Source organism: Gastrolobium bilobum, unplaced genomic scaffold, assembly GCF_033153095.1.
Source record: "Gastrolobium bilobum isolate Gb01-03AN ecotype WA unplaced genomic scaffold, APGP_CSIRO_Gbil_v1 utg8480, whole genome shotgun sequence".
In the NCBI taxonomy this organism is placed as follows: domain Eukaryota; kingdom Viridiplantae; phylum Streptophyta; class Magnoliopsida; order Fabales; family Fabaceae; genus Gastrolobium; species Gastrolobium bilobum.
In genome coordinates, this window is record NW_026899605.1 from 801511 (window position 1) to 816881 (window position 15371).

Sequence of the window (15371 nt, forward strand, 5' to 3'; positions counted from 1 at the left end):
TGACAGTCAATAGCTTTTGTCTACGACCTGCACCAGAAAACATCCAAGATTCGTTTCAAATTCGATTGCAAAAAAAAAACACACACGGTCAAATGACACGCAATATATATATATATGGCCTTGCTCATTCCCTTCTCTGCTACCTTCCTTTCTCTCAATTATTTCTCCCCTTCTACCTTTCACTCTCTTGAAATTGCTGTGTTTCACAACCCAGCACACATGGAAGGACTCTCGTTTCTGTTAGTACTCTTGTGCACCTCCTTCCATGTTGCTTTCTCCTTTATTGACGGTAAGCTACTAACAAAATACGTACGTTTATATATGCTTACCCAACAAATATATATATATGGCAAAATGATTTCTGCAGCTGCCTGTTTTTTTTTCTTTTTAAAGCTGCGGGAACTATTTTTCTGTGTCAGCTGCAGATAACACTGTCTACGGTAGCGGCAAAAATGTTAAGCCCTATATATATATATATATATATAAAGTCATTAATGTACGTGATTGCCAAAGAATTTGCAGATTAATTGTAGCAACTCAAGTCTTTTTAGGATTCGAATGTCATGGTAATAGCAAAAGTTCCCTGCTTATTTTGTTTTATTTTACTTGGATATACGGGTGGAAATTAAACACATAATTTGATATACAAACTACCCAAATCCCTTACCAGACCAATCCTAGTGGTTTGTTGCTTATTATTTTTATTTTTTTGTATAAATGTTGCTTATTATTTTAAAAAGCCACATTTTCTCCCTTATCAAAGTGTTTGCGCTGTCTCATGTCCATGCGTGCAGAGTGCTTTTAAAATTCACATTACCCTGTATGATTAATTACTGGGAATGTTTCAATTGGAGAGTCAGAAAGGCACTAACATGGCATAAATATTCGAAATGGAAAATATGATTTCAAATGTGCTGTTGATTTGCAAAATATGGTCCAATGAAATCTGAGTCAATCATGTTTTTGCTCATTATCATCATTAGATAAATAATATTGCTCATTAATTAATACAGGATACGTGGCAAATGGAGAATTTGAGATGGGGCCGAAGCCATCAGACATGAAGGGCACGGTGGTGACCGGCGGTCCCCACGCTATACCGGATTGGGTCATCTCTGGCTACGTTGAGTACATAAAATCAGGTCAGAAACAAGGTGACATGTTGCTTGTGGTGCCAGAGGGTTCATATGCGGTGAGGCTTGGCAACGATGCTTCTATTAAGCAAAGGATAAAGGTCACCAAGGGAATGTACTATTCTATCACGTTTGTGGTAGCACGCACATGTGCACAAGATGAGAGACTCAATGTCTCTGTGACACCAGACTGGGTGGTGCTCCCAATGCAAACATTATATAGCAGCAATGGTTGGGATGCTTATGCATGGTCCTTCCAAGCAGATTTCCCTGATGTGGATATGGTTATTCATAACCCGGGAGTGACAGAGGACCCAGCTTGTGGCCCACTCATTGATTCTATTGCACTCAGTGCCCTGTACCCTCCTAGACCAACTAAGAGTAAGTTTATCTTTTTAAAAATCTTGTCTCTATTAGTGAATCTCACATGATAATTAAACCCATTATCAAAAAGAACGTATTATTAGCATTTTTCTTATGGGTTTTATGTTTATTATTTTACATAACTTCACTTTCCTACACACACATTAAAGAGGTGGGGTCCACATGTTTTTCTTTCTCTTTCATCATTCCACTTTTCTCTCTCCATTATTGTATGTGTTGGAAAATCCACTTATATCATGTCAGATAACATTAATAAAACTCTTTTCTTATTTAATTAATTACTCTTCCTACTCTCTGACATAGAACCATATACACCCATACAGGCTGTTTGATTTGATGCAGTATTCCTTATAAAATGATTGCTATTTGCTAATATACTATGAATAGAATGCTTATTAATCAAACAAAGCATATAAAACAAGTGAGTAATAGCACAAGAAAAGGACGGCCTATTAATGCGCATAATGGAAACTAGTTAACATATATTGCCAGCTTGCCATGTAATGTAAGATGCCAGCAGGATATAAAATCGTTGGCTGTGATCCTATAATGAGCTTCATAATTCCTCATAGAGGAAGATAGACTGGTTTCTTTCGGTCATATATTTATGCAAAAGGAGTGGTTTTGAAGAAAAACAGATATAAAAGGAGTGATTTTCATATATTTCATATCTTCATCTGGTTGACTATTTATGCAAAATGCTCCTCGTAACTTTCTTTCAGCAATTAATTAAGAATTTGGAATCCATTTTATTTTATAATAAAGTTCGTTAATGATTATGCATGTTCTTATCTGACACTTGACAGGGAACATATTGAAAAATGGTGGTTTTGAAGAAGGACCATATGTGTTCCCAAACACATCTTGGGGTGTGCTTATCCCACCAAACATTGTAGACCTCAACGAACATTCTCCATTGCCAGGATGGATAGTGGAGTCACTGAAGGCAGTGAAATACATAGACTCGGAGCATTTCTCAGTTCCACAAGGAAGAAGAGCAGTGGAACTGGTTGGAGGAAAAGAAAGTGCCATTGCACAAGTAGCCAGAACCATTCCTGGCAAAACGTACGCTCTCTCCTTTGCTGTTGGAGACGCTGGTGATTCATGTGAAGGGTCATTGAGTGTTGAAGCATTTGCTGGTAGAGACACTATAAAGGTTCCTTACGAGTCCAAAGGCAAAGGTGGGTTCAAGCGTGCAGCACTCAAGTTTGTTGCTGTTAGCCCAAGAACACGCATTGCGTTCCTTAGCACGTTCTACACCATGAGAAGCGACGACCTCTCTTCGCTGTGTGGACCTGTGATTGATGATGTCATCTTGCTCAGTGCTCGCAAACCATAGTGGATTCCATATTGAGAATTTCGAAAACCACAGTGTGCAACGAATCAAATGTAAAAATTACACATGGGTTTCTGACCTCTGAAGTGTTGTTTTATATTTTGGTTTGTTTACAAATTAAGGAAGCGAAAGGCTGTAGTTTGTTTTTTATTTTTTATATGAAAATAAGTGTATACGAAATGATGTTGGTATAGACGTGTACGATGCATCAGTGGGTTTCTTAAAAGTGTTTTATGTACTTTCAGCAAATAAACAATGGAACTTTTTAGACTTTTTGACTCTAGTGATCTCTGTTTTATATGGTTTGACCGGAATAATTTTTTAGTTAAATTTATTATTTATATAATGCATAATCACGCGGCATTAATGGAACCACATTAAGATGTGACATTACAAAGAACCGCGTCCGAATTGGCCAATTGCTTGAGAATGAGTGCTGCAATTAATGGCTCTGAGACGCAGCAGTTTGGGTACCACTTTTTTTGAGTGTCAACACGTGAGAATGAGTGCTATAATTAATGGGAGTGACAGTTTTTCTACTGCATTTACGTGTAACCAGCCTATCACTGAGATCAAAATTGTAAAGTATGTTTTGTGACCATGGCTTTGGTTTGAATTTGAAAAAATTTCGTGTGTGATATAAGGAAAAAATGAAAATTTATTTACTAGATGGTCCAGTGCATTAAGTTTTTCTGCGAGAATTTAGTGCACTAAATATTATAATGGTGTTTTTTTGAGAGAACATAGTTATAATATTTACTATAATTGTGTTCTCGCAGGAGAATTTAGTGCACTGGACCAAATTTTGTATCCAATCATTGTACACTTGCTGAACCCGTGATATAAATGTATATTTTGTGATTGAGATTGATATTTATTTATACTTTTTTATAATATGTTTTGTGATTAAGAATGATATTTATTTGGGATAATCATTTGTCATGTAACATCACACCATTTGTGTCATGTTACAGACACAGAAACACTGTGGGCCCTATTGTACAAAAAAAAGCAAAAAAAGTTGAAGTGGGTCCCACATTATATTGAGTCGGTAGAAAAGTGGAGACTTTTCATGTTACATAACACTTGCATTAGATGCCTTATTGGTAAGCTGGGAAATGTTACTACAGAAAGGTATACAACTAGAGGTTACATTCAAACGAGATACATCCAGAGAACGTGTGTGAGCTGTTACATCTTTACTTTCAACCACGTACAATCCTCCACGCTGCTCAGCAGAACCAATCAGCGTCTGGTAATTGGACGTTTTCTGTTGGATGAAACAATGAGTTTTGTTAAAAATAACAGAGTAAAGATTTGAACTTAAAAGTTTCGAAACTGAAAGAAGATTAATACGAAATTGTGGTACATAGAGGACATTGTTGATGGTGAGTGTGGGAGAAATGTGTATAGTACCAAAAATACAAGCTGTAACATTAGCACCATTCGGTAAGGAAACAGAAATTGGTGAGATTTTTTTAAAAGATGAAAAATGAGAAAACACGAAAGTGATGTGATCAGTATCACCTGTATCGATAATCCATTCAATGATACCGATACCTGGTTGCATATTATCAGCAATGGAGTTGGAGACAAGGACTGCATTAGCATTATGAGCAGCTGCATCAGGAGGAGTTGGTTTCTGCAACAAACTCAAGATTTGTTGGTACTGATCTTGGATCATGTTGATGTTAGGAGGAGCTTGAGGATTGAATGGAGCTTCTGAATGAGTGGACACATTGTTTGCCATGTTCTTTCTGTAGCCAGGGGGAAAATCGTGTAAAAGATAACACGTTTCAATGGTGTGATTGGTTCTATGGCAGTGAGTACACAGTTTACTGAAGTTTCTTCCACCATAGCTTCCAGCATAGCTACGGCCTTCGCCACGTCCTCTAAAAGTACGACCTCTTCTGCTGTTATCATGATAAGTTCTTCGAAAAATCTGATCATTGACAACAGCCTGAGCTTGAGGAAGATTGTGATTGTCTTCGGAACTAAACTGTCGTTCTTGTTGGATCACAAAAGAAAATGCCTTGACAACATTAGGCATGGGCTCCATCATCATAATCTGGGAGCGTGCCTGGGCGAATTGTTCATTTAATCCTCTCAAGAACCTTATGGTATGATCTTGTTCACGAGATGTTCGCATTTGAGCTATAACACCACATTTGCAAGGAACTATTGGAGAATGAAGTGGTTTCAAGTTATCTAATTCATCCTATAGTGTCTTGAGATGAGTGAAAAATTCAGATACAGGTCTGTCACCTTGTTGTAATCTACATATCTCTTCTTGAAGATCAGCGATTCTGAAGACGTTTGATTGAGAGAATCTGTCATGCAGATCTTGCCATGCATCAGATGCCTTTTCGATCCACAAAATGGACTGTGTAATCGTTTGTGAAATGGATCTATGGATCCAGCCTAGCACCATCGTGTTGCAGCGATCCCAGGCTTGAAATTATGGATCATCTTCTTCTAGAACTTCTGTAGTACCGTTGATGAATCCCAGCTTGTTTTTAGAACGTAATGCCATGGAAAAAGATCGCGCCCATGAGTGATAGTTGCGACCATTCAGAATTGGATTAACAAGAACTTGCGATGAATTTTCATTGCTGTGAAGTGGAGATTGAGTCGGTAGAAAAGTGGAAATTGTTCATGTTACATAACACTTGTATTTCCTTATTTATTTATACTCTTTTATCTGACATTTATTTATATTCTTATTTAGTTTTATATGTTAAGAAAAAAAGTACCGTTAATGTCCCATGTTTTTTATGATTTAGTAAAACCGTAGGTTATTAGGCTTAAATTTTGTTTTAATCATTTTACATCTATTAGGCTTAATAGATGTAGATTTTTTTTTTTTTTTTTATGAACCAATTTATTTATCTACATCTATTAAATAACCGCAACAAATTATTAACAAAATACTAAAATCCTAGCTTAATTTAAAATCAAATATATGTAATACAAAAATCCTAAGCCCTAAAATTAAACACGAAAAAAATGTGTGTTAATTTTGTTCTTAACATATAAAACTAAATAAGAATATAAATAAATGTCAGTTAAATAAGTATAAATAAATATCAATTCTAATCACAAAACATACTTATGTATCACTCATGGAACTTTTTCGAATTCAAACCAAAGCCATGGTAACAAAACATACTTTACAATTTTTGATCTCAGTGATAGGCTGGTCACATGTAAATGCGATATAAAAAAGAGTTTTATTAGTGTTATGTTACATGATTTAAGTGTTGTTTCTAACACACACAAAATTGGAGAGAGAAAGTGAAATGATGCAACAGAAAGAAAAACATGTGGACCTCACCTTTTTAATGTATATGTAGAAAAGTGATGTTATATCATATTACATGATAAACATAAAACCCTATAAAAAATGTTGGGTCATAGTCCCATTAATTACAGTATTCATTCTCACGCACTGGCACTCAAAAACGCGGTACCCAAACTGCGCCGTGTCTTGGAGCTATTAATTGCAGCAGTTACTCTCACGCGATTGGCTAGTTCAAATTGTAAAGGACGCGGTTCTTGTAATGTCGTGTCTTAATGTGATTTTATTATAGAGGAATTTTACATGAGAGTAGCTCTCTCACGATACAGAGAGAAATCATGTGGGATCTATTATTAAAAGATAAAAAAGAAAAAAAAATGAGTGAAATTTTCGATGTGAGACAACATGAGATAACTACCTCGTGTAAAATGAGAGTAGTATTTCTCTTTATTATATCCATAATAAGTTTGACCAAAAAATTATTCCGGTCAAATTTTATAAAAAAGAAATTACTAGGGTCAAAAAGTCAATTTGTATGTTTATTTTAGTTTGTTTCATAATTATAATTATTTAAATTTAAAATTTGTTTGAAACTCATAACTAATTTTATAACAAATGTTAACATGTGTTTGTAATTGATATTGCACTAGTATAAGATAAGATGCACGTACTTATAAGAAAGATAGCAATCATCCATTGCAAGTTAACTCCTAAAATTACTTTAGTTGAGTATATTTTAATAAAAAAATTATGGTAGTTTATATTAGTTATTACAGTTTTATACTAACAATATTTTTTTATATGAATTGTAAAAAAAATAAAAATTAATATCAACATAGTCAGATATGTTTTATTTTTGAAATATTTATAATACTACATATATTTTTAATTCGTACGGATCATTAATTCTTAGGCAAATGTTTGTTATTTTAGTTTTTTTCTTTTTTTTTTATAGTATTTTTGGAAAATCAATAAATAAATTCACTTGAACCAGACATCTTAAAGTAATTTTGTTGGAAAGCAATATTATTCTTATGAAAGTTTCAACTCTATATTTTGGGCCGAGATTATCATAAGTGTAGTTTTTGAGTCTCCTAATCTGGTTCGAGCACTATCGGATTTTATAACGGGAGTGGCTCTCTCAAGACTATTTTTTTTATTCGCAAGATGAGACTTCTGGTTAAAGGACACAAGCTCTTTACCACTTGTGTCAATGATGTTTGGTATCATAAGTGTAGTTTAGTTATGAATGAACCATTCTTTCCGTCACACATAAATTAATCCAAGGCTTTTTTAATATTCTATTTGGCTAGAAAAAATAAATTTTAGGTCGTCCAATAAAAAAGAAAGGAAAGAGAGAGACTTGTTTGGGTGGACTGAAAAAGCCTGGAAAAAAATAACTTTGTAATTTGTATAGTGGGCTCAGCCAGGGGTGGAACGGTGGGCCGAGCCCAGTTGTAGTTCAGTGCTTGTTTGGCATTTATATTCAAACTGAGGAGGGGTGTGATTTAATCCAAGGGCTGAGAAAGCTGCGTAAGTTTGAAGCTAAAGGAGGGCGCTTAGTCGAAACCCCTTCAAATATATAAACCCTCGCTCCTTCGCGAACTTTCTCAGATCCATTAACAATTGTTCTTCTTCTCCTCAACGCAAAGAAACGAAACAACTCTAATCCCATTCCATGGTACGTTCTGGTACTCTCTCTTTTTTGTTGTTGTTGTTGTTTCTACGTTCAATTTAAATTTGATGTTTTTTTGCGGTGCAGGCTCTGCCCAATCAGCCAACCGTTGATTACCCCAGTTTCAAGCTCGTACTCGTTGGGGATGGTGGAACTGGTAAGTTTTTCTTCCTACAAGTTTATTGCCTTTTCTGTTGTTCTTTTCGTAACGATCTAGGTTAGGTTGGAGCTTCATTAGCGTGGTGTTTCGCCTTATACATTAGGTTATGAACTTTATTGTACTGAACATACGTTTGCAGGAAAGACAACCTTCGTGAAAAGGCATCTTACCGGTGAATTCGAGAAGAGATATGAACGTAAGATTGATTTTTAATTAATGATGTTCATGTATATATGTTCATCTTCCTCCGTGATTAACTTATTCTTTTTTTTTTATTTTGTTCAACGCAGCAACCATTGGTGTGGAGGTCCACCCGTTGGATTTTTTCACAAACTGTGGCAAAATTCGCTTCTACTGCTGGGATACTGCTGGACAAGAAAAGTTTGGTGGCCTCAGAGATGGATATTAGTAAGTGATTTCTAGGAGTGAGTCATTTTTTTATTGTGATGAAAATTGAAATTTGTTTTTATATTTAATGCTTGGAATCAAATTTGAAGATTTGGAGGGTTCTTCGGTTTACATGTTGTGAGCTTTCACCTATGTTTTTTTTGGTTTCTTGCAATGATTAATTGTTTAGTATTGGTGGTCATCAATCATCTTTCTCTCTTTTGGTACCTATAATATTGGTTCTTGAAACCTGATAAATGTAAAATTTGTTTCACATTCTCAACTTCTGCATGGGTGTTAAATGTAAAATTTGTTACTTGTCATTAATCATAGCCGTTCCTTGGCCATGATGCCATGGGATTTATCAATATTGTAGTTTTGCTTTTGTAGTGTTTATCTCAATATTATATGGATGACTTTGTTATATGCGTAGGAATTCCACAATTTAAGAACTGCAATGAAATATTTAATTTGATCCGTTTCAAATGTTTTGTGTAAGCTTTTTATTCTGCCATTATTCAAATCCCCCATCTAGTGCTTTTAACATTATATCTTTTATTTTGCAGTATCCATGGGCAATGTGCTATTATAATGTTTGATGTGACTGCCCGACTAACATACAAAAATGTCCCTACCTGGCATCGTGATCTTTGTCGGTTCGTGCATGAAATCCTTCAAAACCTTTTTAATTGTTTCATCTCTAATTATTCAGCACAAGTTGTTTATATTACATGACGGACACTTTCTACACAACTGATTTTCAGGGTCTGTGAAAACATTCCAATTGTTCTCTGCGGTAACAAGGTTGATGTGAAGAACAGGCAAGTGAAGGCAAAGCAGGTCACTTTCCACCGGAAAAAAAATTTGCAGTACTATGAGATTTCAGCTAAGAGTAACTATAACTTTGAGAAGCCTTTTCTGTACCTTGCTAGGAAAATTGCAGGGTAGGTACAATTAGTTTCTACCTTTTACATAATAAGTAACAACACATCAAACTTTTAAATGCATTTCAACTTACGTTTTGCTACTTGTGTCAATTATGCAGCGATCCTAACTTGCACTTTGTAGAATCTCCTGCTTTGGCTCCACCAGAAATTCAAATTGATTTAGCTGCACAACAACAGTAAGCTATCTGACATGAACTGAATTAGTTCTTTCTGCTGTAACTGTAAGCCTGACTTATGGGCCAGCATGATAAAAACAGATAGATTGTAGAAATTGAAAGTTGCATTTTGAATTTAAATCTGTGTTCTAATAGTGAATTGTCACAATCAAGATGGATATAGGGTTTTTAGAGTGATGTGTTGTTTTACTTTTAAATATAGTCCACGAAATCCATTAGTAATTTCATAGCGATCTTGAAGAATTATTGCTCCCGTTCAATTGGAATTGTTCCTTTTAAATTTCTTAAAATTTATGTATTGGTGGCTTTTGCAGGCATGAGGCTGAGCTTGCTGCAGCCGCTTCTCAGCCCCTTCCTGACGATGATGATGATGCATTTGAGTAAGACTTGCGTCTGTGGACCATCGTCCTGAGTTGGTGCTACTCTGCATGCTACAATATATAGTCTTATTTGAGGATGTGGATTTGAGGATCAGAAATTTTATTCATTTTGAGATGTTTTGCTTAAATTGAAAGTCTCATTTGTAGTCAGACATATAGTTGTAGTCACGGGCTTCAAATATGTTTCATTGTGTTTGTGTGACCCGTCTCTCTCGAAGAGGATGCGGTTTGGTGGTTTCAGCACGTTTTGAATATTTAAATACAAGCGACTATGGGAGTTGGCGACTGGTGAAAGGCATGGGGAGGAACGAAGGCTGTGCTATCCGTTTGAGCCTTGAACCAGTCATTCCAACAATAAATAACTTGCTTGGTTTCTAACCTTTGTTTAAACGTATAATTTATTGAAATTAGAAAGTATTTCTTAAATGAGTATTCTTAAGTTTAGGTGAAATATAAGAATATAAATTTAAAAATATGTTTAACTCAAAAAATATTTGAAATTATTAAGGAGGGGTGTATAATTATAGGTAGATTAAGTAAAGGACCGTCCTCCTGAGTTGCGGCTACTGTGTAGGCTACAATATATGTTTTGGGTTGTATATCGGTATTTGAAGTTGTGGTTTCGAGGATCAGAAAATTTATGGTGTGTTTGAAATTTTTTTAAAATTTGAATAAAAATTTTGAAAACTTATTTTGAGAGTAAAAGATCAATAAATTTACTTAAATATTCTTAAATTTAAAGTTGTAAAAAATTTATAGTTATTTATAAAAAATATCATTAATGAAATTTTATAATTATAAGATTGTTATTTTAAAGTGATTTAAAATTTAAAAAATTAGATTTATTTATTGATGAAAAAGTATTTATTATTTCAAATGACATAATTTTATGTTGTGTTTTTTAATATAATGATTGTACTTTGATGTGGTGTTTTTTTTTATATTTCCTTTCTTTCTTAAAAGTTGTGTGGATTTAAGTGAAATGATTGTATTTTGATGTGATGTTTTTTCATAGGAGAGACAATATAAAAAGTCATTTTATTTTTATTTTTTATTTTTTTGGTAGACAAAAAGGCTAAAAGCCCAAACAAAAAAAAGAAAGAAATACAACCAAAACCAAATATCAGAAACTAAAAAACCCCTAAATATGTCTAGGCCTACTAATAGAAGCTAGGTCCGCTTGAAGAACTAAAAACATCCCAGGAGGAGGATCTTCAAACCACAAGAAAGAATAATGTTGTCCTTTATCCACTCCAAAGTTGGCTAGTCAGTCTGCACAAGAATTACCTTCTCTAAAGGTATGAATAAATTTAATATTTCACTCTCTTGCTATCCATGCTCGTAGACGAGTCACTAAATGAGACTCATGAGCTGCATCACCATTCTTGGTGAGCAAAGTGATGACATTGAAAGCATCATTTTCAATAATGACCTGTCTCCACCCTTTGTTCCAGGCTAATTTCAGGCCCTTTAAAACACCCCATAATTCAGCAATAAAGGCAGTGCATACCCCTATATAATATGAGAAACCACCACACCAAGCCCCATCAGAGTTACGAAAAATCCCTCCACACGCAACCTGACCAGGACTACCTCTAACTGCTCCATCCGTATTCAATTTCACCCAACCCTCATCCGGTTTCCTCCATTGAATAAATTCAACTTGATTATTAGTAACCAAAAGTGGGCAAGCAATACTCTCAGCTTTCCAAGATTCCTGTATCTCCACAGCTCTATCAATTATCATTTGCACCATCATGTTGCCATTAAGTGTGTCACAATTATGGACAGTACTATTTCGCCAAAACCAAATAAACCAAACAGTGCACATAATCAAGGATCTCCAAGAAACGTTGAAAGGCCCCGTGCTATTGCATAATAAATTATCCTCAATCCAGTTCTCTTGGTTAGCGTTAAAATTCGAACCACCTATACTTGGGGAGCAAATTCTTCCATATTGACTTTATGCGATCATAGTTTGTAAGAGCATGTAAAATTGTTTATCTACTCTTCATACATATATCACAAGTTGAGTTATCAACACCCCAACTAGCAACCCAATCTCTTGTGAGCAATCTACCATGCAAGAGTTTCCACGTAAATAATGTCATAATTTCATTTTTTGAGGCCCTTTCCACTTCCACACAATATCCCATTTACGATCTGTATTACTAACACTCTTATCCCTAATATCCAGCATATCATAAAAACCTTTCACTGTTGGTGTACTATAGCCATTACAAGACCAAACAATCTTATTCGGACCATCTAATTGATTAGGCGGAAGACAACTTTTGATTACTAGGATTGTGTGTTGGTTCAACAGGTTTTCAAGCGGGCTTAAATTCCACTCACCGTTATCATCTACTATATCTTTAACCCTTAAGTGACGATGATCAATAAGAATCGAGTCAAAAGCTAAATCCACCAGAGCAGTAGGAAGAGGTGTCCATTTATCATCCCGAAATCTAGCTTGGTTACCATCACCAATTTCCCATCTTTGAAACACTTCCATTTTAACCCAAACTCTACATAAGTTAGCCCACAATCTAGAATCACCCATTTTATGAACAAACAAATTAGGCCTTCTTATGTTGCTATTATATTTAACCATAAGAACTTGAACCCACAATGCCTGAGGATTATCCTGAATTCTCCAAATCAGCTTAGCTAGAAACGCATCATTCATGATGGTTAATTTTTTAAAACCAAGACCCCCTCCGACTTAGGCTTCGTGAGGGTGTCCCACCCAATAAGATGACAAGATCGTTTATTATCCCTATCTCCCCAAATGAAATTACGTTGAAGCTTTTCCACCTCCTTGCAAATAGAGATATGCATCTTTCCACTTTGCATATGAAAATAAGGGATAGACGAAATAACAGACTGGGCTAGAGTAATTCTACCCGCCTGTGAAAGGCATCTAGTTTTCCACCCACTCAGCTTATCTTTCACTTTTTCTACAATAGCTTCGTACACTTGTTTTGTAACTCTGCCATGCTGCATCCACGCCCCCAGATACCTCCCTATATTACGAACTCTCTTGAACCCACTAGCTTCTGATATGGCCTTTGCGGTCTCCTCAGGAGTATTCCTTGAAAAAAAAATAGTAGTTTTTTGATTACTAATTTTTTGTCCCGAAATTTCTCCAAACAAATGGGAACATTTTAAGATGATCTCCAGCTGGTCTTGAGATGCTTCAGCAAATAACATCAAATCATCTGCAAACATAAGATGAGAAATTTTAAGCCCATTTTTCCCAACTCAAATAGGCTTCCAGAGACCACCTTGAACTGCTGTATTAATGATATGAGAAAGTTTCTCCATGCCCAAAACAAAAAGATAAGGAGAAAGAGGGTCCCCTTGTCTAGTGCCCCGTGAAGGACGAAAATCACTTGTTTTACCTCTATTCCAAAGAACATTTATGGAAGAAGAAGAAATTGCTTCTTGTATGATCTCTAAAATTTTATTTGGCAACCCAATTTCTTGACAAGTATTCTTTAGAAACTGCCAGTTAATTCTATCGTATGCTTTTTCAAGATCAACTTTGATAGCCATGAAAGCTTGTTTACCTCTCATTTTATGCATTGAGTGGATTAACTCTTGCATCACTATAATATTGTCTTGAATCTGACGATGAGGCACAAAAGTTACTCGACACGGAGAGACAACTTTATTCATTATTGGCTTGAGGCGCTTCACAATAATTTTGCTGATCAACTTATACACAACTGAGCACAAGGAGATACGGCAAAACTGGTTGATATGAGAAGGGTTCTGGATTTTTGGAATAAGTACCAGAAGAGTTGAGTTAAAGTTAGCAATATATTTAGGATTGCACGGATTGCATCTATTAGTTGTCCTTTAATCTTCTCCCAATTATGCTGGAAGAAAACCGCTGGATAACCATCGCTCCCTGGGGCCTTAAATCCCTTCATCTGCTTAAGAATAATCAATATTTCTGAGTGAGAAGGAATTTTCTCCATAATTCTTAAATCTTCCTCCGCTATACTAGGCCAAAAATTAGAAGAAGACAACCATCTTCTATTAGTATCATCCTCACTGAAAAGCTTCTGGTAGAAGTCACAAGCCATTCTACTTAATTCCTCTTTGTCGGTTATCCTTTGATGGGCATCATTCTTCAATCTGGAGACTCTATTTGAACTTCTCCGACCAATAGTCTTGAGGTGATAGAATCTAGTATTACGATCTCCATTAACTATCCAATCTTGTCTAGACTTCTGGAACCAAAGAAATTCTTCATGTTTCAGAACATCTAATAGCTGAGTTTGAATTCTATCCTCCTTCTCTTGAAGATAAAAGGAATCCTGCTTGCTTCTCTGAATTTGCACCCTCTCTAATTTCTAACAAGATGCTCTTTATTTCTCTGAATATTACCAAAGACTTCTTTATTCCACTCCTTCAAAATAGGAACAAAATTCTGAAGCATGTTGTTGATATTAATATTCACATTCCATCTCTGCTGTATCAGATTTAGAAATTCTTTATGATTCATCCAACTGGCTATAAATCTGAACGGCTTGTCATCCCATCCATCTTTTTGCTTTTCTAGCTTAACAATCAATGGATTGTGATCTGAACCTACTCTAACAGGAACCTCAACTACCGCAACTGAATATTTAACTCTCCACTCCAAATTGCTACAAACTCTATCCAACCTTTTAAACTCTATTAAGATGATTCTACTTAGGGCCTTGCCAAGTAAAGAAATGACCTTTACTACCCAAATCCATAACCTGACAATCCTCTAAAACCTCATTAAACCTCCTACATCTACCAATATTCGGATCTGAACCTCCCTTCTTCTCTGTAGGACTTATGATCTCGTTAAAGTCCTCTCCAATGATCCAAGTCCCCTCGATGAGACTACTAATGTGACGCAAATCCTCCCAAAGCTTTTTTCTATGATATTCTTGAGGGCTTGCATAAACTATGGTTAGCATGAATTTATCACCATCCTTTGGCTCTACTTCAGCATGAATGAATTGGTCAGATTAGGAAATCAAGGTCGCACTCATTCTGTTGGATGCCCACATCAACCAAATCCCCCCTGCAAACCCTTGATCTTCAACTACCAACTGTTTATCCAAACCTATTTTTTTCATCAAACTATTACATCGACTTCCTGGAGTCCTTGTTTCCAGCAAACCAATCAAACTAATCCTATTCTTTTTCAAATACAAATTGAGTGTGCGAGCCAAACTCCTTTTAGCTGCACCACGGCAATTCCAAATTAACAAAATCATAAAGAATGTGACAATTGATTATGATCTTCATTAGCCCATTCAGGATGCATATCCGCTTCACTGTTCGTTAAATGCTTTTCTAGGCGATAGCCCTCACGGCTATTATTGTTTAAAATATCTTCTTGCATCGGATCTTGTGGATCTAGTGGTTTAGGAGTATGTGGTAAACTAATAACCTGAGAATGACCATATTGGCCATGAGATGGCTGTTGTTAAGCATATATAATA

The 15371-nt window shown here is 35.5% G+C and overlaps 3 protein-coding genes across 3 annotated transcripts; 2 read left to right on the forward strand and 1 right to left on the reverse strand.

The window, feature by feature from the left end:
• The first annotated feature begins 219 nt into the window (after positions 1–219).
• Positions 220–2856, forward strand: LOC133291915 (BIIDXI-like protein At5g11420). Its single transcript, XM_061490271.1, has 3 exons — positions 220–289; positions 1014–1514; positions 2324–2856. Exons 1-3 carry the CDS (start codon positions 220–222, stop codon positions 2854–2856), a joined length of 1104 nt encoding a protein of 367 aa, XP_061346255.1.
• A 1072-nt stretch (positions 2857–3928) lies between these two features.
• LOC133291936 (uncharacterized) lies at positions 3929–5002 on the reverse strand. Its single transcript, XM_061490292.1, has 3 exons — positions 4381–5002; positions 4223–4281; positions 3929–4123 (listed from the first exon to the last, which is right to left on the reverse strand). Exons 1-3 carry the CDS (start codon positions 5000–5002, stop codon positions 3929–3931), a joined length of 876 nt encoding a protein of 291 aa, XP_061346276.1.
• Positions 5003–7683: 2681 nt separating this feature from the next.
• Positions 7684–10258, forward strand: LOC133291901 (GTP-binding nuclear protein Ran1B). The gene is made up of 8 exons (XM_061490257.1): positions 7684–7832; positions 7914–7983; positions 8126–8182; positions 8277–8394; positions 8940–9029; positions 9138–9317; positions 9419–9496; positions 9811–10258. Exons 1-8 carry the CDS (start codon positions 7830–7832, stop codon positions 9878–9880), a joined length of 666 nt encoding a protein of 221 aa, XP_061346241.1. The 5' UTR covers positions 7684–7829; the 3' UTR covers positions 9881–10258.
• The last annotated feature ends 5113 nt before the right edge of the window (positions 10259–15371 follow it).